Here is a 20,008-nt window from a genome sequence, read left to right on the forward strand (position 1 = left end):
AGTTGGGGGGGTTATCAAATACTAGATTATTATAGACCTTGATTATTGTGTCTTGTGTATCTAATCTATTCCACTGATCCACCACTTTTTTTTTTTAGCCAATACTAAATGGTTTTGATGACTGCTGCTTTATACTATAGTTTTAGGTTTAGTACTGCTAAGCCACCATTCTTTGTATTTTTTTTTCATTAATTCCCTTGATATTCTTGATCTTTCATTCTTCCAGATGAATTTTGTTATTATTTTTTCTAGTTCTATAAAAATTTTTTTTGGTAGTTTGATTAGTATGGCACTGAAGAAGTAGACCAATTTAGCCAAAATGAGCAGTTGATATTTTTCTAATTGTTTAGATTTGACTTTATTTGTGTGAGAAGTGTTTTGTAATTATGTCCCGTAGTTCCTAGGTTTGTTTTGGCAGGTATTTTACAAGGAGAGGGTCTTATAATATAACACCCCCAAGTATTTTATTTAGTGTACAGTAATTTTAAATGAAATTTCTCTTTCTATACCTTGCTGATGGACTTTGTCAGTAATATAAAGAAATATATTTGTATGAGTTTATTTTATATCCTGCAACTTTGCTAAAACTGTTGTTTCCAGTAGATTTTTGGATGATTTTCTAGGATTTTCTAAGTATATCATCAAATCATCTGCAAAAAGTGATAGTTTTATTTTCCCATTGCTTATTCTAATTCCTTTCATTTCTTTTTCTTATTGTTAAAGCCAACATTTCTAATACAATATTGAATAATACTGTGGATAATGGGCATCATCCTTGTTTCACCCCTGATCTTATTCGGAATACATCCAACTTTTCTCCATTATAAATAATGCTTATTGTTGGTTTTAAGTAGATACTGCTTATTATTTTAAGGAAAGCTCCCTTTATCCCTATGCTCTCTAGTGTTTTTAATAAGAATGGGTACTATATTTTGTCAAAAACTTTTTTGCATCTATTGAGATTATGATTTTTTGTTGGCTTTGTTATTGATATGGTCAATTATGATAAATAGTTTTCCTAATACTAACCAACCCTGCATTCCTGGTATAAATCCCACGTGGTTGTAATGTATTGTCCTGCTGGTAAATTGCTATAATCTTGCTATTATTATTTAAAAATTTAGGATCAAATATTTATTAGGGAGATTGGACTGTAATTTTCTTTCTCTGTTTTTGCTTTTCCTGATTTAAAGTATCAGTGCCATATTTGTGTCATAGAAGGAATTTAGCAGTAATTCTTCTTTAACTATTTTTCCAAATAGTTTACATAGTATTGAAATTGTTCTTTAAATGTTTGGTAGAATTCACTTGTGATCCCATCTAGCTCAGGAAATTTTTTTCTTAGGGAGTTCATTAATGGCTTGTTCCAGTTTCTTTGTCTAAAATGGGACTATTTAAGTAATTTATTTCCTCTTCTGTTAATCTGGCCAATTAATTTTTTTGTAAAGATTCATCTTAGATTGTTAGACTTGCTGCCATACAGTTGAGCCAAATAGCTCCTAATTATTGCTTTAATTTCTTTGTCATTGGTATTAAGTTTACTATATTAGGTATTAGATGACAGAGAAAACAATTGGATTAATATGTTGATAGATTGCTCAGATTCTAATCATATATCGATTAATCAGAAGAGAGGTAACTGAAACCTTATCCTAAATTCACTTAAATTTCTCTTTTCAGTGACACATATCCTTATTATTACCTGTTCCTTTTTCTGTTTTTCATCTTTATCATGCAGGAAACTGAATAACAAATTTGGCTCTTACCTGTAATTTTGGTTTATTCCTTATTTATTGGACTAGTTTATAGCATCATTTAATCTGTTTTGGGGAAATATTCTTATTATTAGGTAGAAACAAATTTTCAAATATCTACAATTTAGATTAGTACCATTTTAGTGTTCTTTTCATGTTGCTATTAAATCTAAAAGATAACATGTTTTAAATGAATAAGTTTTCTGAATTCTAAAGTATATTATGTACCTTAGATATTTGATATAACTACATTTGATATATTTGAATAGATATATTTCCATTTCTAAGTACCTTGTTCTCAATATTGGAGATTACTCAATTAAAATTTCAAAGTATATAATTTTATTTGTTAAAAAGCTTTCATGAAGTTGTCTTGGGGTGAGATTTGTTTTTTAGTTGACTTTATAAAGTTTTATGACTGTTCCTAAGAAAGTAATATAAACACCAGAATTTTGAGGCTTGTTAGAAATTTTACAAAGAACAAAAACTATTTGCCAGGCCCAAATAATTTATCATGTAGTGGTTATGTATTAGATGACATGAATTTGAAAGCAGTACCTTCTGAGATTATAATTGAAGCCTAACAAACTGGTAGAGACATCTAATGCTTGCATTCCGTGGTTGAGCCTATCAGAAAAGTCCATGGTAATGCCTGTTGTCTTACTTTTGACAAATGTGGCACAATTAATTACTGCTCAATGAAAGGGCTAAGAAAATATATACTAGTTAAGAAATTACATGCTAGTTCGCAGTAAGTTTGATCCTTTATTCTCTAGGCCAGCGGGAACAGGGAAAACAGAGAAGAAATACAAATCCCTGGAGGAATGAGAATACCCTTTGTTCAGTTGAAGGAACATCCTAGCAAGAATTTGAGGAAATTGGTCCCTTCTGACCAGGGCATTAAGGATGGTGACCAGAAGGAAGGAAGTAGGACAAAAGTAAGTAAATTAAAGGAGTAGGATTGGTTTCTGTAGAAAAGTTTCCAAGAAAGAGTTGGTTACAAAATATGGAGAAGTAAAAACATAATTAAAAGCTGAGAGGAAGAAACATAGAAAACAAGGTAATGGAAGTACTTTGACCTCTGTCCTATGAATTCCCACAGGATGACTGTGCCTTCACAGTCACTTTCAGATAATAGTTTCTATGGTAACCACTCTTAAGGCAAACAAAATTTGAAGTAATGGTACAATTTCAGGAGAAGAAATATTATATTTACTTTTACATTTAGCTTCTCAATGTTCTAAAATAGATTGAGGAAAGGCATAAAGAATGATTTGAGGAATTTAGTCCTATTGCAGTGACACATAATTTTCATTAATCTTTGACATTCTCACCTCTATTTACTAAAAAAATAACAGAGTTCACTTATAGTTACAAAGTAATCACTAGCAATTAATTAAAATGTCTGACATTTCTTCCTTTCATTTAAATTTGGTTAAAGCAAAATTAAAATTTTAGATAAGGCTTTGAATGACAATAGGAGAAGAACATGCTTTTCCAGATGTTTTATAAGATTTTTTTCCCTTGAGTATTTCTTTCCTTTAAAGTGTTATATTTATGTCTTAAAGATATCTTGGTTCAGAAGTAGAAGGATTGAGCCTTTAATTGTATCTCTAACTATATATATTTCATCATAGGACTATAGGCACATTGTCAAACTGACAGCCCAGTAGGGTAAAGAAATACTAGCACACACTGGCCTAGGGATGGTTAGTCTCTCAGACAGTAAAGACAGTCCTGCTTCTATTTAACTTTTTGAGGCTTTTTCTAATATAAATTATATACCTTTTTTTAGATTAGTTTTGGTTAGCAGAAGTTACAAAACAAAAAAGGGAGGAAGGACACTTTTCCCTTCTCTTAATAAGGAGATAGTATACAGGAAAGTTGGAATACACGAGAGAGCTGCTGAAATACATGGGAGTCACCTGCCAGTTGCTGCTGGAGATGCAACCCAGACCTGCAGAATGGATCTCCTCTTGTGAGAGGATGATACAAGGAGACTGAGAGGCAGTTGCTGTTCTCTGACTTCTCTGATGGGGAGAGGCCATTGGGTTGTCTGACTGCTCTCTTCTTCTCTCTGCCTCAAAAATTTGTCTCATTCCTAGTCTGCAACATCTGTGTCAGCAAAGGCTGCCCTGCAACTCCATCAGATGTTATGATCCACAGCTGTGGAGGCTCTTGGAAAATTGATCTGTCCCTTAACAAGTACTTATTTTTTTGCTGTTATTCTGCCCCCCCCCCCCCCCCCCAGCATAGTCTGTACACTAAGGAATGCAAGCAGCACTATCACTTTTGGATGATTGTAGCAGGTGTTGATCGAGGCAAACTTTCAAATGGAGAAGAAGACTGTGGTCAGAACAGGCTTTTAAGTCTCTCATCAGTCTCCTGGCTCGGCCCTTTGACATGTTGGCCCATTTAATTACCCTGACTAAAAAAGTCTTACCAGGGCTCTTCTTCCTTAACTCTGGAAAGCTCCTTCTCACGGACAGTTTTGGTTCTTCTTGTAATTCTTCTTATCTTCTACCCCACGTTCAGGCGCCATGATGTGGTGTTTTTGTTGGTTTTTTGGAGGTCTCTGGAGCATCAAGCAACCTTCTTTTCTGTTGAATAATTACCACTTGAATTGCCAGGGATAAAGTCCAAATTCTTTATTGTCTCCTTGCCTGGGGCCCGGGCCAGCTTTCTGGAGAGCCTTTCAGACCGGCCTTGGTCCCAGTGGGGGGAGTACAGAAGGCCAACCACCACAGTGGTGTGAGATGAAGTGAATGAATCGGACTCTAAATCTGATTGAGTTTGTCCCAGCTTATATGCTCTACACTGAATATAAATCAATCATGATATCACTAGGAAATCATTGTTTGTTGTAAGATTAAATCAATCATGCTGAACTTAGAGAACTATTAATCACCATGCTAAACTAGATAACCATTGCCTTATCAATTTCACTGAGTTAGCACCTTGTAAGAAACCTTGTTTTAAGTACAGAGTTGTGGCCCATAACAGAAAGTAAAAAGTTTTGTATAATAAAAATAACCATTATAAATCATTTCCATTTTTTATGTATTAAATCTGTCTGAGTCTCTACTATTTGAAACAAAATTTAATTTTTTCCTTTGCTTTCTAGATCGTGGCTACCTTCTCTCTCTGAAAAACTATGAAAGTTCACAGTAAAATATTTGCTTTTAATAAAGTAAAATGTTATCAACAAATGATAAACACTTCTGAAGGGGTCCCAGAGCTGGGGAAGAATTCAATCTTTAACAAAGGGAAATAGTAAAACTTTTTAATGATCCAAAGACAGATTTTGGGGGGGAGAGTTTGGGAGATTTCATATTTTTACAAAGGAAAAAAAGTAAAAATTTTTATAGCTAGATGCTTTTCCTTTTATTTTCCTGATCTTGTTCTGTTTAAAAAGATTTATAAACATCATCTGCTTTTAAAATTAGCCATTTGTTGAATATTTTAACTACTAAAAAATGTTACTAAAAACTACTAAAAAAGGGCTAGAAACTCTTAACACCCACCTATATCCCAGGAGCTTGTTCTATTATATTGTTGGGTATTTTGTTTCTTATTTTATAAGTATTATTGAAGGGTGGGAACCAGATCTCTTTCAGACTGATAGAAGACTATGCATGTACACATATATTAAAAAATAGTTTATTTGCACATTTTTATATTCAAAGTATGTATTATATAAAATGTTTTCAGTATTATACTTGGAAGCATTTATTGAAGTTATAGGGGGATTGTTTACTATTTTGTGATGGTTAGGCTATCTGGTAGCACAGTTACTGAATAGAAGAGTGACAAGGAAGCTTTTGTTTTTTGTAATCTCAGAAGAAAATAATACAACAAAGCTTTTTTTGTTGCTTTGAGTTATGTAGGCAAAAAAATAAATGGATATAGGCTGCTAATACACTTCCACACAAAGCAGAAGAGAATTTGTTTAGGTAAGTGAGTGTGTGTGTGTGTGTGTGTGCGTGCGTGTGTGTGCGTGTGTGCGTGCGTGTGTGTGTGTGTGTGTGTGTGTCTTATGTGAAAGACACATGACAAAGGTAAAAAACTGTGGGGGGGGAGTGCAGGAGCAGGAGGTTGCAGAGGCAGCTCCTAATGTAGGAGGAATGTGGAGTTTGTAATAGATTTTAAATTTAGGAAATTTTATGAGGAAGGTTTTTAAGAATTAAAGGACCAAGTAATATTGGTAAGTTTAAACTTTTCCACCTCATAATTATAATAAATTAACATGGTGAAGATGTATCCTAAAAAATTAATATAAATATAAAAAAATCAATAGAGGCCATATGACACTGAATTGGATAGAAAATTGGCTTTGGAATTAGAAACCTTAGATCAGGTCCTGTCTCTGATACTATAGAGTCACTAAACTGTATTTGTACAGGGAATTTTTTCATGTGAGAGTTCTATTTAAGAATAAAATCCATTCCCCAAAGAATATAAATAGTCAGTTTTCAAATTCAGACATAATGATATAATGAAATATTCCAAATCACCAAAAAATAATAATAATAAATTAAAAACAACTATTAGTTCCACATGAAAGTCATCTGATTAGTAAAAGTGACAAATGGGAAAAAAATAACAATTATTGTACTGATTCTGAGAGAAGACAAAGAAGATGTTAGAGCTATCCATTGTGGAAAACAATTTGAAACAACCCCAAAAGTCTATCTGATTCCTTTTTGATTTAAGCACTATAACTAGCAGATATATTTTCCAAAGAAGTCAAATACAAAAGCCAAGGACCTATAAATACCAAAAAAATTTGTAGTAGCATCTTTTTGTTGTAAAAAAGAACTAAAACAGAATGGGTGTCCATCAATTGAGAATGATTGAACAAAATCATGGCATGTGAAGACTAGTACTATGCTAGATGAAATGATAATTATGATAAATTCAGAGAAATTTGGAAATACTAGTAAGCAATAAAGAATAAAATTAATAGGACCAGAAGAAGAATTTATATAAAGACAACAATAACTTAAAGGAAAATGACTCTGAAAGACTTCAGATCTCTGGCAACTATAGTGGCAAATGATGACTTTAAAAAACTGATGATAAAAATGTTCCTTTTGCCTCTTGCTAAAGAAGTAATGGTATAGTGATACAGATTGAGACATTCATTTAATGAAAAAATGAGTTAGAAAGTACTTAAGATACAGCTATAAACTGTTTTGAGTATATCGGAAAACAACTTGAAACTATGACTGAAAAGCTATGACTCTGCATACTCTTCGATCCAGTGCTACCACTACTAGGGCTATAACCCCCCTTCCCCCCCCAAAAAAAAAAAAAATCAAAGCATATGTGCGCAATGAGGTAAGCCCAGAGTTGAAAAAGAAAAGAATAAGCTAGAAATTACCTATAAAGTACTTTTACTGATTAAGTTGCTAGCAACAAATTATCTTTATTTATTTTTGCTGAGGCAGTTGGGGTTAAGTGATTTTCCCAAGGTCACACAAGCAGAAAAGTTTTAAGTGTCTGAGACCAAATTTGAACTCGGGTCATCCTGACTTCAGGGCTGATGCTCTATGCACTGCCCCAAGAATTATCTTTTTAATTAAAAAAAAACCTAACATTTTACAGATCTTCTTTATGGCAGCAAGATATATGAGACAATAATAATTCCAGAAAACTAAAAATGAGCAAGATGAGAAAGTTGAGGAAAGGGCGTGTTGGGTATGAACAAACTGCAATACATAACCAAGGAAGCATTCCAAAAAAACAACAAAAGTGAAGAGTATGTCATTGAGGATTTACATGACAGGAAAAAAAAAACAAGCTGATTACATAACAATGACGGCATTTGTGTAGATAGAATCTCCATTGATATTAACTCTCAGGAGAAAGTGAAGGTGGACCTCTTGTGGTTGACATTTAGGGAGAAAATGAATATAACTCACACAGATGGTAAGGCATTGGAGGTAACTTCTGAATTAATGAGTAGATCCATTTGAGTATATGAGGATGGTGGGAAATAGAATAGCACTGCTTTGTAAAACAAAGGAAAACAGGTTCCCTAAAAAGCATAGTAAGAGATCTAAATAAACAAGATCTTCCCAAAAGATTTATTAATGAAATGGAAGGAGAGCTATTAGATACTCCAGCAGATTTGTTATCATTTCTACAGTGTTCTGTTATCATCACTGAGAGTAGAAACTCTTAATACTTTAGAATTACTTTATATGTAGAATATAAAGAAGTAAAAATGTCACCTAAGAAGATGGTTACAGTGACTGAATATGACAAAATACTTAACAAAAAAAAAAAAAACCTAAACTAAATAACACAATTTTTGAAAGTATTCTGTTTAATTTTAATATATCTTGGGAAGATTCCTAAGGTATATTTTAAAAAATCACAAATACCATTACCCCCTCCTCCCCCCAAAAAAAGAAAATTTAAAAAATACCATATCTATGAGCCATATTTTCTCTTCTTTCTCAAGTTTTTAGAAGGGTGTGCATGGTTACGGTTGTTCTTTCAAAATGTTAAAAAACAAGATTTTCACAGAATTTATATTACCTGAAAATGTATAGTTACTTAATTGACTGAAATAACAGAAAATACAAAATTTCACTGTAGTTAGCTTAATACTCTGAAATAAAACTTTTAATAGTTCTTTAATAAAATATCTGTCATGTATAGGTTAACAACCATAAAATATTCTTTGATGGTTGCAGTTACAGAAAAATTCCCTGATAATCAGTAACAAGCATGACTTAAGAGATGTAGGTTTGTCAGAGATATTTGTTCAGCAAATCCTCTCTGGTAATGTTAGAGTCTGAATGGAATAGGGATTCCATCTCCATGGTAATATCCACGTCAGTAGTTTTAGCTTTTGTGGGGGGAGGGTCATGGACACTTTTGTAGGTCTCGTGAAGCCTTTGGTTTCCATCTCAAAATAATAGTTTTAAATGCATAAAATATAAAATACATAAGATCTTAGAAAAAACTAATTATGCTGAAATAGTTTTAAAAAATTTTAGAGTTCATGGACCTTAAGTTAATTTTTTTTATTAAAACTTTTTATTTTCAAAACATAGGTAATTTTCAACATTGACCTTTGCAAAACTTTATGCTCCAAATTTTTTCTCTCCCTTCCCCAACTCCCTCCTTTAGACAGCAAGTAATCCAGTATAGATTAAACATGTACAGTTCTTCTATACATATTGCCACAATTATCATACACAAGAAGAATCAGATCAAAAAGGGAAAAATGGGAAAGAAAACAAAATGCAAGCAAACAATAACAAAAAGAGTGAAAATGTTATGTTGTGAACCACATTCAGTTCCCACTGCCCTCTCTTTGAGTGCAGATGGCTCTCTTTGTCACAAGATCATTGGAACTGGCCTGAAACACCTCACTGATGAAAAGAGCCACAATGGATTCAAAGTTTAAAACTCCCTGATCTAGGTTCATCTGTTTATGGATAATATTGTGTCAGTGTGTGCTTACATGTGTGTATATGTGCATATGCACACGTGTATTCTAGTATCTGATAAAATATTCTGAGATCTCACTCCACTCACATTTTCTTCTGGAACTGGTTGGAAGGGTACAATCTGGCTCAGATTAATTTCTTCATTGGAAGTATCTGAAGCCTAAAGATGAGAAAATATTTGAGGAAATGAAATAACCATGGGAATCTTCAATGCACAGAATTACAGGATTTGAGAGTGGGAATAGAATTTATAGGGCCTTCTAGTCCAATTAATATTATAGGATATCTCCTTAAAAAGAGACTTGTCTAGTAATCCATGTAGGAAAAATCAAAAAGAATATTTACCAGATTTGACATGATTAATAGCTCCTTGAGTTAATCCACTAGCATATGAGCAATGAAGAGTCAGTGAAAATGACAATGAATTGGACCAACAGTCAAGTAATAGAAGAAATGGGAGTATTTTTTGGAAAAGGGTATATGACTTTGAACCCTCCCAGGATGATTATAGAATACAAGTCTTCTTTTCTAACATTAATCTTAACATATCCCACCCAGCTACTCCCCATTCTTTTTATCTTCTTTTAATGTTTCACCTTTTCCCATTAGATTGTGGAACTTTCTTTTTCCTTTGTATTTTCAGCACTTAACATAGTATATAATTGGTGTATGTTGAGTATATAATTATGTATTTGCTTCATGTTTAAGTTTAACTGTGATAGCTGTTTAAATATACAACATTCATTTGAACAGGAGAATAAGGTTTTGTTATTAAGTTGAACTTGTATGATTTTTATCGTTATCATATTAAACTGCCTATATCCTTTGACTCAGTAATACCTAGGGAAAAAGGAAAGAAATTATATGTTTTAAAATATTTATAGCAGCTCTTTTTGTGATGACAAAAAAACTTGAAATTGATGGAATGCCTTCTATTGGGAAATGGCTGAACACGTTGTGGCATATGATTACGATGTAATATTACTGTGCAATAAGAAATAATGAGCTCTATAATCTTAGAAAATCATGGACTCACATAAAATAATGAAGAGCAGAATGAGTAGAACCAAGAGAATTTTGTATACAGTAATAGTAATATCGTTTTAAGAAAAACTTTGAGCAAATACTATTATTGAGCTATTAAAAATACCTAAATTAACTATATATGAAGGTGCTATGTACATCCAGAGAACGAACTAACAAACAGAAGTATGTATGATTTTACATATGTGTGTATATGTGTGTCAAATAATAGCCATCTCTGAGATGGGGGGAGGGAAGTTAAAAAAAATTTAGGTAACATATTTAAAAATAGCAAGTTGTACATAACAGATTTGCAGTTTCATATACAATCATCTTTTTTATTATACTATGTTATGGGAATATTTGTTTTATTCCATAAATTTAAAGAAATAATAATGTTCTTATATTTTTATATTTGGAACTTTTAAAATTTAATGACAGTTTTATATATAACTCATGTAGTAGGATATTTAAGACACTGATTTTTGAACTTTTTTTTTTGGTATTGCTCATCAAAAAGGTTGCATCAGTTTTACATCTACCAATAGTATAATACTGTTCTTGTTTCTCCATGATCTGACAGTATCAAATTATGCTTATAATTATTAATATAATGTTGGCTTACTTGGAAATTGGTTTTAATTTGCCTTATTCCAAATACTAGAGAAGTTGAATTTTTTACGTGGCTAATTCTTTCATTTCCTCAAATATTTTCTCATCTTTAGGTTTCAGGTACTTCGAGTGAAGAAATTAATCTGAGCCAGGTTGTACCCTTTCAACCAGTTCCTGAAGAAAATGTGAGAGTGTTACCTGAGTGGAGTGAGAAAGTATCTCAAAATATTTTAGCAGGTACTAGGATAATGCTATTTTAAAATTTTTTAATTATCTTTTCTCAATTGGAAAAACATGTGGAGGTGCCTAAGAACACTTTTGAATGCAATGTGTCAGAAGCTTAAGATTTCCTAATATAATAGGAGGGTTAATACGCGCACGCACTCACACACACACACCCGCCCTAGGTAAACATTATTTTCTAATATTAAATGCCTCTCTTTTAATTAGTGGGTTTTGGTGGGTTTTTTGTTTTTTGCCAAGGCAATTGGGCCTTAAGTAATTTACCCAGAGTCACACAGCTAGGAAATGTTAAGTGTCTGAGGCCAGATTTGAACCTAGGTCCTCCTGACTTCAGGGCTGGTGCTCTATTCACTGTACCACTTAGCTGCCTCTCTTTTCACTATAATTTAATCTTCTTCTAAGCCAGCCTGTTTTGATAGACTCTTTAGCTTTTTTCACATTTCAGTATAAACACTATTTCCTACTTGACACTAATCTTTCCAGTTAGAACTTCCTCTCTACCCTTTCCTCTTACCTAAAATATTGTTTATTTATACTTTATATTTAAAAGATATATATATATATATATATTTACGTAAATATATATATCATTTCCCTTGTTAGAATGTAATTTTTTTTAATCTTGCATTTCTTTGCCTTATATATTGCCTAGCTCATAGTAGATACTTAATATATTCTTTTTTATATATAATTATTTGTTTAAAAAACAGAAGAAAAACAGAGAAGGAATGCAAAATACAATAAAACAAAAAAGAGAATATTGTCATGTGCTTAGTTCAGGGAGAATCCAAAATATATAACAAATTTCCAGTTCAAGAAAGTGAGTGTAAGAGTGTGTGTGTGTGTGTGTGTGTGTGTGTGTATTAATAGAAGAAATTATATTCATTAGTGTCCATCTTTACTTTCTTGTAAATTGTTCTTTTGTTCTCTGCTGTGTTCTTTTTTACTTTATTCTTTTTTCCCCCTTTTCAACCTTCTACCTCCCCCTAGTAGACTGTACTTAAAGATATATTTAAGTACACATGTATAGGTATATACATACACATTTATACACACATATAAATACACATTAGCACACCCTGCCGCCACATAGATACACACATATCTTTCCTCTCTCTGCTGAATTTTTGCTTTAATTCTGTGTCTGAACTTGCCTTGATATTAAATAACCTACTTCCACCCATGGACCTCTTCCTTGTCATTTTCCCTCACCCTTTTCTTCTCCTTTTGCCCATGCTTTCCCTCCCATCTCATTTCTTTATAGATTTTGGAGAGTGCTATATCTCCATGCTATATATGTAGTATTGAACCCATTTCCCAGTGTAAATAGGTTTTCAGAACTACTAGCTTTCCTTCTGTCTCTGCACTTCCCTTTGCACTTCATTTGTATAACATAATTACTATTTTTACCTTAACTCTGCTCCAATCTTTCTATTGCCTATTGCTAATATCAGTCTTAAACATATGGTATGTATCTCCCATGTAAAATCATAAAACAATTTGTCCATGCTCCTTGAAATTGATCTTTGATATTGGCTTTTGTTAAATGTTAAATTTTCTAGTAGTTCAGATTTAATTGATTAAAAAATCCTGAAGATATGCAAGTTTGTTGATTGTCCATTTTTTTCTCATTTGATGATATGGATAATTTTGCTGGATATGATATTTTTGGCTGCGTGGCTAGTTTTTTTGATTGTTGGTAGATATGATTATAGGACTCGTGGTCTTTTATTGTGACTACTAATAACTCCTGTACAATTCTAATTGTAGCTTCAGCATATTTGAATTGATTGTTTTCTTGTTTCTTGCAAAATTTTCTTTGATCTGGGGTTTTTGAAGTTTGACAACAATATTCCTATGTGTTTTCTACAAAGGATCTCATTGAGGTAGTGATCAATAGATTTTTTGTTATTTCTACTTTCCCCTCATGTTCTATCACTCTAGGACAATTTTCTTGGACTACTTTTTATTTTATAATAACGCTTTATTTTTCAAAATATATACAAAGATAATTTTCAACATTCATCCTTACAAAACCTTGTGTTTTCTTTTTTTCTCCTTTTCTCCTTCCCTTCCCTAGACAGCATGTAAACCAATATAGGTTAAATATGTGCAGTTCATCTAAGCATATTTCCATGCTTATCTTGCTATAGAGAAAAAATCAGATCAAAAAGGGAAAAAAATGAAAAAAAGAAAAAAAAGCAAGCAAATAACCACAAAAAGATGAAAATACTATGTTGTAACCCACATTCAGTCCTCATAAGTCCTTTCTCTGAATGCTAATGGCTCTTCTCCATCACAAGTCAATTGGAATTGGCCTGAATTGCTCCATTGATCATCATCTTGTTGTTGCTGTGTACAATGTTCTCTTGGTTCTACTTACTTCACTTAGCATCAGTTCATGTAATGTTAGGATTCTTACAAGATGCAAAGTAAGTGGAATTGAGGAGACAATGGTTAAATCTAGTTTAGCATTTGATTTAGTCCTACAACAAATAATGGTTTCCTAGTGATATAATGATTGGTGTATACTCAGTGTACAGCATATAAGCAAGAAGCTCTCAGGGCAGACACACAAGCCCACTAGAAGCTCTCGGAGGAGGAGACAGATTCATTCCATCTTCCACCTTTGGGCTGGCTGGAGGCTGAAGCTGGCAGAGACAAAGGACTAGCGGCAGGAGCTCTTGAAACCAAGGAGAGAGAGAGGCCTCTAAGAAATTCGCTAACCGGACCCAAGGAAGGAGACAAGACTTGGAAAGAGACAGTAAATGATTGGACTTTAACTCCTGGCTGCTTTTGGGGTATTTAAACTGAACTGAACGGAAAGCTGCCTCTAGAGACCCCCAAAAAACCCCCAACAAGAGAAAATTACATTTTAGAGAATATTACAATGTAAGTCTCTCCAGGCCTCTCTGAAATCATCCTGCTTATCACTTCTTTTTTTCTTTTTCTTTTTTTTTTAAATTAAAGCTTTTTATTTATTTACAAAGCATCTGCGTGAGTAATTTTTCTACCATTGACCCTTGAATAATTTTTTGTTGCAAATTTTCCCCTTCTTGCCCCCCACTCCCACCCCTATCTGGCAAGTAGTACAATACATGTGTTAAATATGTTTAAATGTAAAGGGCTGAAACTCTGAATAGGTGTCTGAATTTAGACAACCAAGCACTTAAGGCTAATTACCTATTGGGCAATAATGCTATTAGCATGTTTGGAATTTCTCTTCTCACAGTTAATGCTAGCTCAATGCTTGGGGTTAAGAGAATTGTAAGGAGGGGTTAGGGGGTGGAGTGAAATGAGCCAGAGTCACTTTGGAGGTGGACTAAGAGAAGCGAGGTTGTGGAGAGTTTGTGGCAGTATCCCCCTTCTTCCCTTAAAGACCAAGGACTTTTGCTTATCCTGACTCCGGCTAATTCTGAGGCCGCCAGGGGGCTAATCTGGTAATCTGGACTTCACATTGAAATATATGTTAGACCCAATATGTATATACATATTTATATAGTTAACTGGTTGTGCAAGAAAAATCAGATCAAGATGGAAGAAAAAGAAAAACAGAAAAAAAAAAAGACAAACAAAATGCAAGCAAATGACAGAGAGAATGAGAATGTTATGTTGTCTTCCACCCTATGTTCCCACAGTTCTCTCTCGGTATAGATGGTTCTCTTCATCACTGCACAAGTGGAACTGGTCCAAATCATCTCAGTGTTGAAGAGAGCCACATCTGTCAGAATTGATCATCGTATTGTCTTGTTTTTGCCATGTATAATGATCTCCTGATTCTGTCCATTTCACTTTGCATCCTGCTGATCATTTCTTACAGAACAATAATACTCCCTAACATTCACATACCATAACTTATTCAGCTATTCTCCAACTGATGGATGTAGCATCTATTCAGTTTCTAGTTTCTTGCCACTACAAAAAGGGCTGCTGCAAACATTTTTGTACATGTGTGTTCTTTCCCTCCTTTAAGATCTCTTTGGGATACAGGCCCAGTAGGAACACTGCTGGATCAAAGGGCATGCACAGTTTGATAGCTTTTGGGGCATAGTTCATATTGCATTCCAGAATGGTTGGGTCAGTTCACAACTCTCCCAACAATATCCCATTCTTCCCACATCCTCTGCAACATTTATCATCTTTTCCTGTCATCTGAGAAATGTGAGGTGGTATCTCAGAGTTGTTTTAATTTGCATTTCTCTAAGCAATAGTGACATATTTTTTTCATATAACTAGAAATAGCTTTAACTTCTTCACCTGAAAATTATCTATTTATTTCCTTTGACTATTTGTCATCTGGAAAATTGCTTGTATTCTTATAAATTTGAATCAATTCTCTATATATTTTAGAAATTTGGAACTACACTCAAAGGGCTATCAAACTGTGCATACTCTGTATTCCAAGGAAATTATAAGGGAGGGAAAAGGACCTACAAGTGCAAAAATGTGTGGAGCCGCCCTTTTTGTAGTGGCAAAGAATTGGAAAATGAGTAGATGCCTATCAATTTGAAAATGGCTGAATACATATGCAAGTAATACATTATTCTATAAAAAATGATGAACCAATTGATTTTAGAAAGGCCTGGAAAGATTTACATGAACTGATACTAGTGAAACAAGTAGAACCAGGAATATATTACACACAGTAACAGCAAGATTGTATGATGATCAAGTAGGAAAGACTTAAACTTCTTTTCAATGGTTCAATGATCCAAGGCATTCCCAATAAACTTTGGATAAACAATATCGTATCCAGAAAGAGAACTATGGAGATTGAATGTAAATCAACACATGCTATGTTCACATTTTTTTCTCTCTCATGACTTTCTTCTTTTGTTCTGATTTTCTCTCCTTACATGATTCATAAAGAAATGTATATTTTAAAAGTTAATATACATGTATAACCAGAAAAAAATAAAACTTTTTTTTTTTTTTTTTTAAAAAGAAAAGAAATGAGACCCTTATCAGAAAGCTTGGATGTAAAATTTTTTTCCCAATTTTCTGCTTCCCTTCTAATCTTGGCTGCATTGGTTTTATTTTTATACAACCTTTTTAATGTTATCAAAATGATCCATTTTGCATTTCATTATGTTTTCTAGTTCTTCTTTGGCCATAATTCCTTCCTTCTCCATAGATCTAAGAGGTAAAACTATCCCTTGTTCTCCTAATTTGCTTATAATATCATGAACCCATTTTGACCTTATCTTGGTATAGGGTGTAAGGAATTAGTCAAGGCCTAGTTTCTGCCATACTATTTTCCAATGTTCCTAGCAATTTTTGTCAAATAGTTCTTATCCCAGGAGCTGAAGTCTTTGTCAAACACTTAAGTTACTATAATCATTGATTGTTGTGTCTTCTGAACTTAATCTGTTTCACTGATCCATCACTTAGCCACCAAAGATGACCACTGCTTTATAATATATATTTAGGTCTGGTACAGCTAGGCCACTTTTGTTGGCCTTTTTTTTTCCACTAATTCCCTTGAAATTCTTGACCTTTTGTTCTTCCAACAAATTTTATTATGTTTTTTAGTTCTATAAACTAATTTCTTGGCAGTTTGATTAGTATTAGTATTAGTAATGAACAATTAGATTAATTTAGGTGGAATTATCATTTTTATTATATTAGCTTGGCCTACCTATGAACACTTGATATTCTTCCAATTGTAATAAGTATAAAGATTTTTCTTTAACATTAATTGTGGGAAAGTTTAGGCCTGTGGTATCAAAAATACAGGAGAATGAACTTTTGCATACATGAGCTTCTTTACTCAGAGACAGAGAAGAGGCATTATATAAAGCTTTGTTACATAAAATACAGAATATAGTTACAGAATAAAATCTTAGAGAAAAATCACAAGTAAAATACAGAATCAAGAATTTTCTCAGTGTACTTCTGAAGCTGTAATATTTTTTTACATAGTGCTTTTGATTGTGTCTGACCAAGAAATAACTCGGCAAAACTATCACTTCCCTCATATTTTATCCTGTGCCTCTTTTATCCAACCTGAAATTGAATTGGCCTTTGGTTGCTATATTACACTATTGACTCATTAAAGTATTAATCCCCTAAAACCTAGACTTTTTTTGCCCCTAACTTGTCTTATTTGTGAAATTTTTGTTAATATCAAATCAGTTTGACTGTAGAATAAATGAAAGAGAGTATGTTTAATAAGTCAGGAAAGGTAGCTGGAGTCAGATTATTGAAGAGCTTTTAAATGTTAAATTAGAGGAATTTATATTTTTATCCTGGAAGCAGTGGGCAGCTACTGAAACTTGAAAAGAGGAGAGTGGCAGGATCAGTTTTGTGCTTTAAGAAGATTATTTTGTGAAGAGAATGGTTAGGAGAGAGGAGAGATTGGAATTGGGGAGACCGGTTAGGAATTTGGGGCAGTAGTTTTTAAGTATCAGCTGGTGAGGTCCTGAAGTAAAGTGGTAACTATGTGAATAGAGAAAAGGAAATAAATGAGATTTATTAGGGAGGTAGAATCAAGAAAACTTTGTGAGTTTGGGGTATAGGGAAGCAAGAAAGAGGCTTATTCTACTAATCTGGGTGACTAAAAGGAAGATAGTGCCCTCAACATGAATGGGAAAGTATGGAGGAGGAATGGGCCTTAGAAGAGAGTGGGGGGCCTTAGAAGAGAGAGTGAGGCTGATGACTGCAATTGCCTCACTTCAGTTCAGTTTATGCATGAATCAAAAACATCGCCATACCATTTTTGCCATTTCTACCCTCAAAGCCCTCTGGCAGTGGGTGATGAAGTAGCAGGTGCAGATACACTGGGAGGCAGCTTCTCACCCGAAGTATCAGTGGAATCCAGCAGCCTCCTAGGTGTCTGAGCAGCTTTTTAAGGATCTCATGCTCACCTCTGGTTCTGAGGAAGGGGCTAGACTAAAAATTGTCTGCTTACCCAATCCTAGCCTGATTACCACAGCAGGCAGGGATCCCACCCTGTGGTCAAGACCTAGAAGTATACAAAGGCTTCTAAAAAGTTGATTGCTCTCACCATAGGTACATGGAATATACGTACACTTATACACAACACAAAATCCAGTAGACCTGAAAGAGAATGACAGCTCTTGTTGTGAGAGAACTCGACAGGTACCACATCCATATAGCAGTTCTGAGAAATAGGGCTGGCAAATGAAGGCCAGCTTACTGAAGTAGGAGCTGGATACACATTTTTCTGGAGTGGTCACAGTGAAAGGGAGGGCTGTGAAACTGGTGTAGGTTTTGTAATCAAAGCTAATCTATTAAACAAGCTCACTTGTCTTTCAAAGGGAGTGAATGACAGGTTTGTGACAGTGTGATTGTTACTTGCGGGAGAACAACAAACCACCATTATCAGTGCCTATGTTCCCACCATGACGAACCCTGATGAGATCCAAGGAAAATTCCACACTTGGAGACTCTTCTCATCAATATATCAAAGGAGGACAAGCTTATAATTCTGGGTAACCTTGATGCTTGAGTAGGCTTAGACTACTAGACATAGCAAAGAGTCCTTGAGAGAATGGAGTTAGAAACAGCAGCAGCAATGGTCATTTATTGTTGAAGACTTGTATATCTTGTATTCTCATTACCAACACTGTATTCCATTTACCCAGACACAATAAAACTTTGTGGATGCACCTTGCAGCAAATATTGGCATTTAATAGACTAATTATAAGAAGAAGAGACAGAGAGGATATGAGTGACCAAGGCAGTGTGTGGTGCAGAGTACTGGACTGATCATAGCCTTATTCTCTCCAAGTTGAATATTTGCATTAAAAAAAAAAATGGCAGCCCCAAGGCTTTTTATAGGCCAGTTACATAGTGGATCTTAACTTAGTGCTAATGGTACCACACTGATTTGTGATAAAGACAAGATCCTAGAGGGGTGGCTAAACACTTCCATAGTCTACTCACTAGATTGTCATCAATCAATGCTGAATCTATTGATTTCTATAGCAGTTTCTAATTGCTTTCTAGCTGAAGTTTCAACTGAAGAAGAGATTTTGAATGCTATTAGGCTACTTTCATATGGTAAAGTACCGGTGCTAATTCCATTCCAGATGAGATTTGGATTTGGGGGAAGGAGGGTGTGTTCCATTGCTTATATAAGAGCTGACGAAAATTTTCCAGATTGTTATGGCAAGAGAAAATCATGCCCCAGGAGGTCAAGAATGTTTCTGTTGTCCATCTTTATAAAGTTAAAGGGAATAGAAATAGATTATCCTGTGACAATAGCAGGGGGTTTCTTAATCATTGTTGTCAGGATTCTTGCCAGAGTCCTCCTTATTCAGCTGACTCTACAACTAGAAAAAGGTCATCCACCTGAAAGCCAGTATGGTTTCAGAAGGGGCCAAGTAATAGTCAGTATGGTGTTTACTACCCAACAAATGTGGGAAAAATTCCAGGAGCAGAACAGAGGTCTGTATACAACATTTGTAGCTCTGACCAAGACCTTTGATACTGTCAGTTTGAGGGCTTATGGAAAATTATCTCAAAATTCAGTTGCGCAGAAAAGTTCACCACTATAGTATGTCAGTTTCATGATGGTGCGCTTGTCCATGTTCTGGACAATGGGTATGAAGTCTGGATTAGCTCCCTGGAGGCCTCAGCATCAGCCGGGGCCGGGATAAGCAAAAGTCCTTGGTCTTTAAGGGGAGAAGTGAACTGGATGGACAAAACTGCCACGCACTTTCCACCGATCAACCTCCCTTCTCCTCTTCCTCCTCCAAAGTGATTCTATCTTGTCTTACTCCACTTCCTAATTCCTCCTACAATTTTCTGTATGCACCAAAAGATCGAGCCAGCACAGAATAGTGAAAAGGGCCATTTTTCCAAGCATATGCTAATATTGTCCAATAGGTAATTAGCCTTAAATGCTTGGTTGTCTGATTCCAGTGCACCTATTCACAGTTTTA

The 20,008-nt window shown here is 34.2% G+C and overlaps 1 protein-coding gene across 4 annotated transcripts in view; it reads left to right on the forward strand.

Annotated features, from left to right (window-relative positions):
* SPART (spartin) overlaps positions 1-20,008 on the forward strand; it is a 56,725-nt gene that overhangs the window by 20,799 nt on the left and 15,918 nt on the right. For 3 of the 4 annotated variants that reach the window (XM_051986458.1, XM_051986457.1, XM_051986454.1), the window contains exons 4-5: positions 2,531-2,692; positions 10,969-11,092. In XM_051986458.1, the coding sequence (XP_051842418.1) occupies positions 2,531-2,692; positions 10,969-11,092 (286 nt within the window). The remainder of the gene's footprint in view (positions 1-2,530; positions 2,693-10,968; positions 11,093-20,008) is intronic. The other variant, XM_051986456.1, reaches the window with a different exon arrangement.

The sequence above is a fragment of the Antechinus flavipes genome, chromosome 3 (genome assembly GCF_016432865.1).
Source record: "Antechinus flavipes isolate AdamAnt ecotype Samford, QLD, Australia chromosome 3, AdamAnt_v2, whole genome shotgun sequence".
NCBI classification, from domain to species: domain Eukaryota; kingdom Metazoa; phylum Chordata; class Mammalia; order Dasyuromorphia; family Dasyuridae; genus Antechinus; species Antechinus flavipes.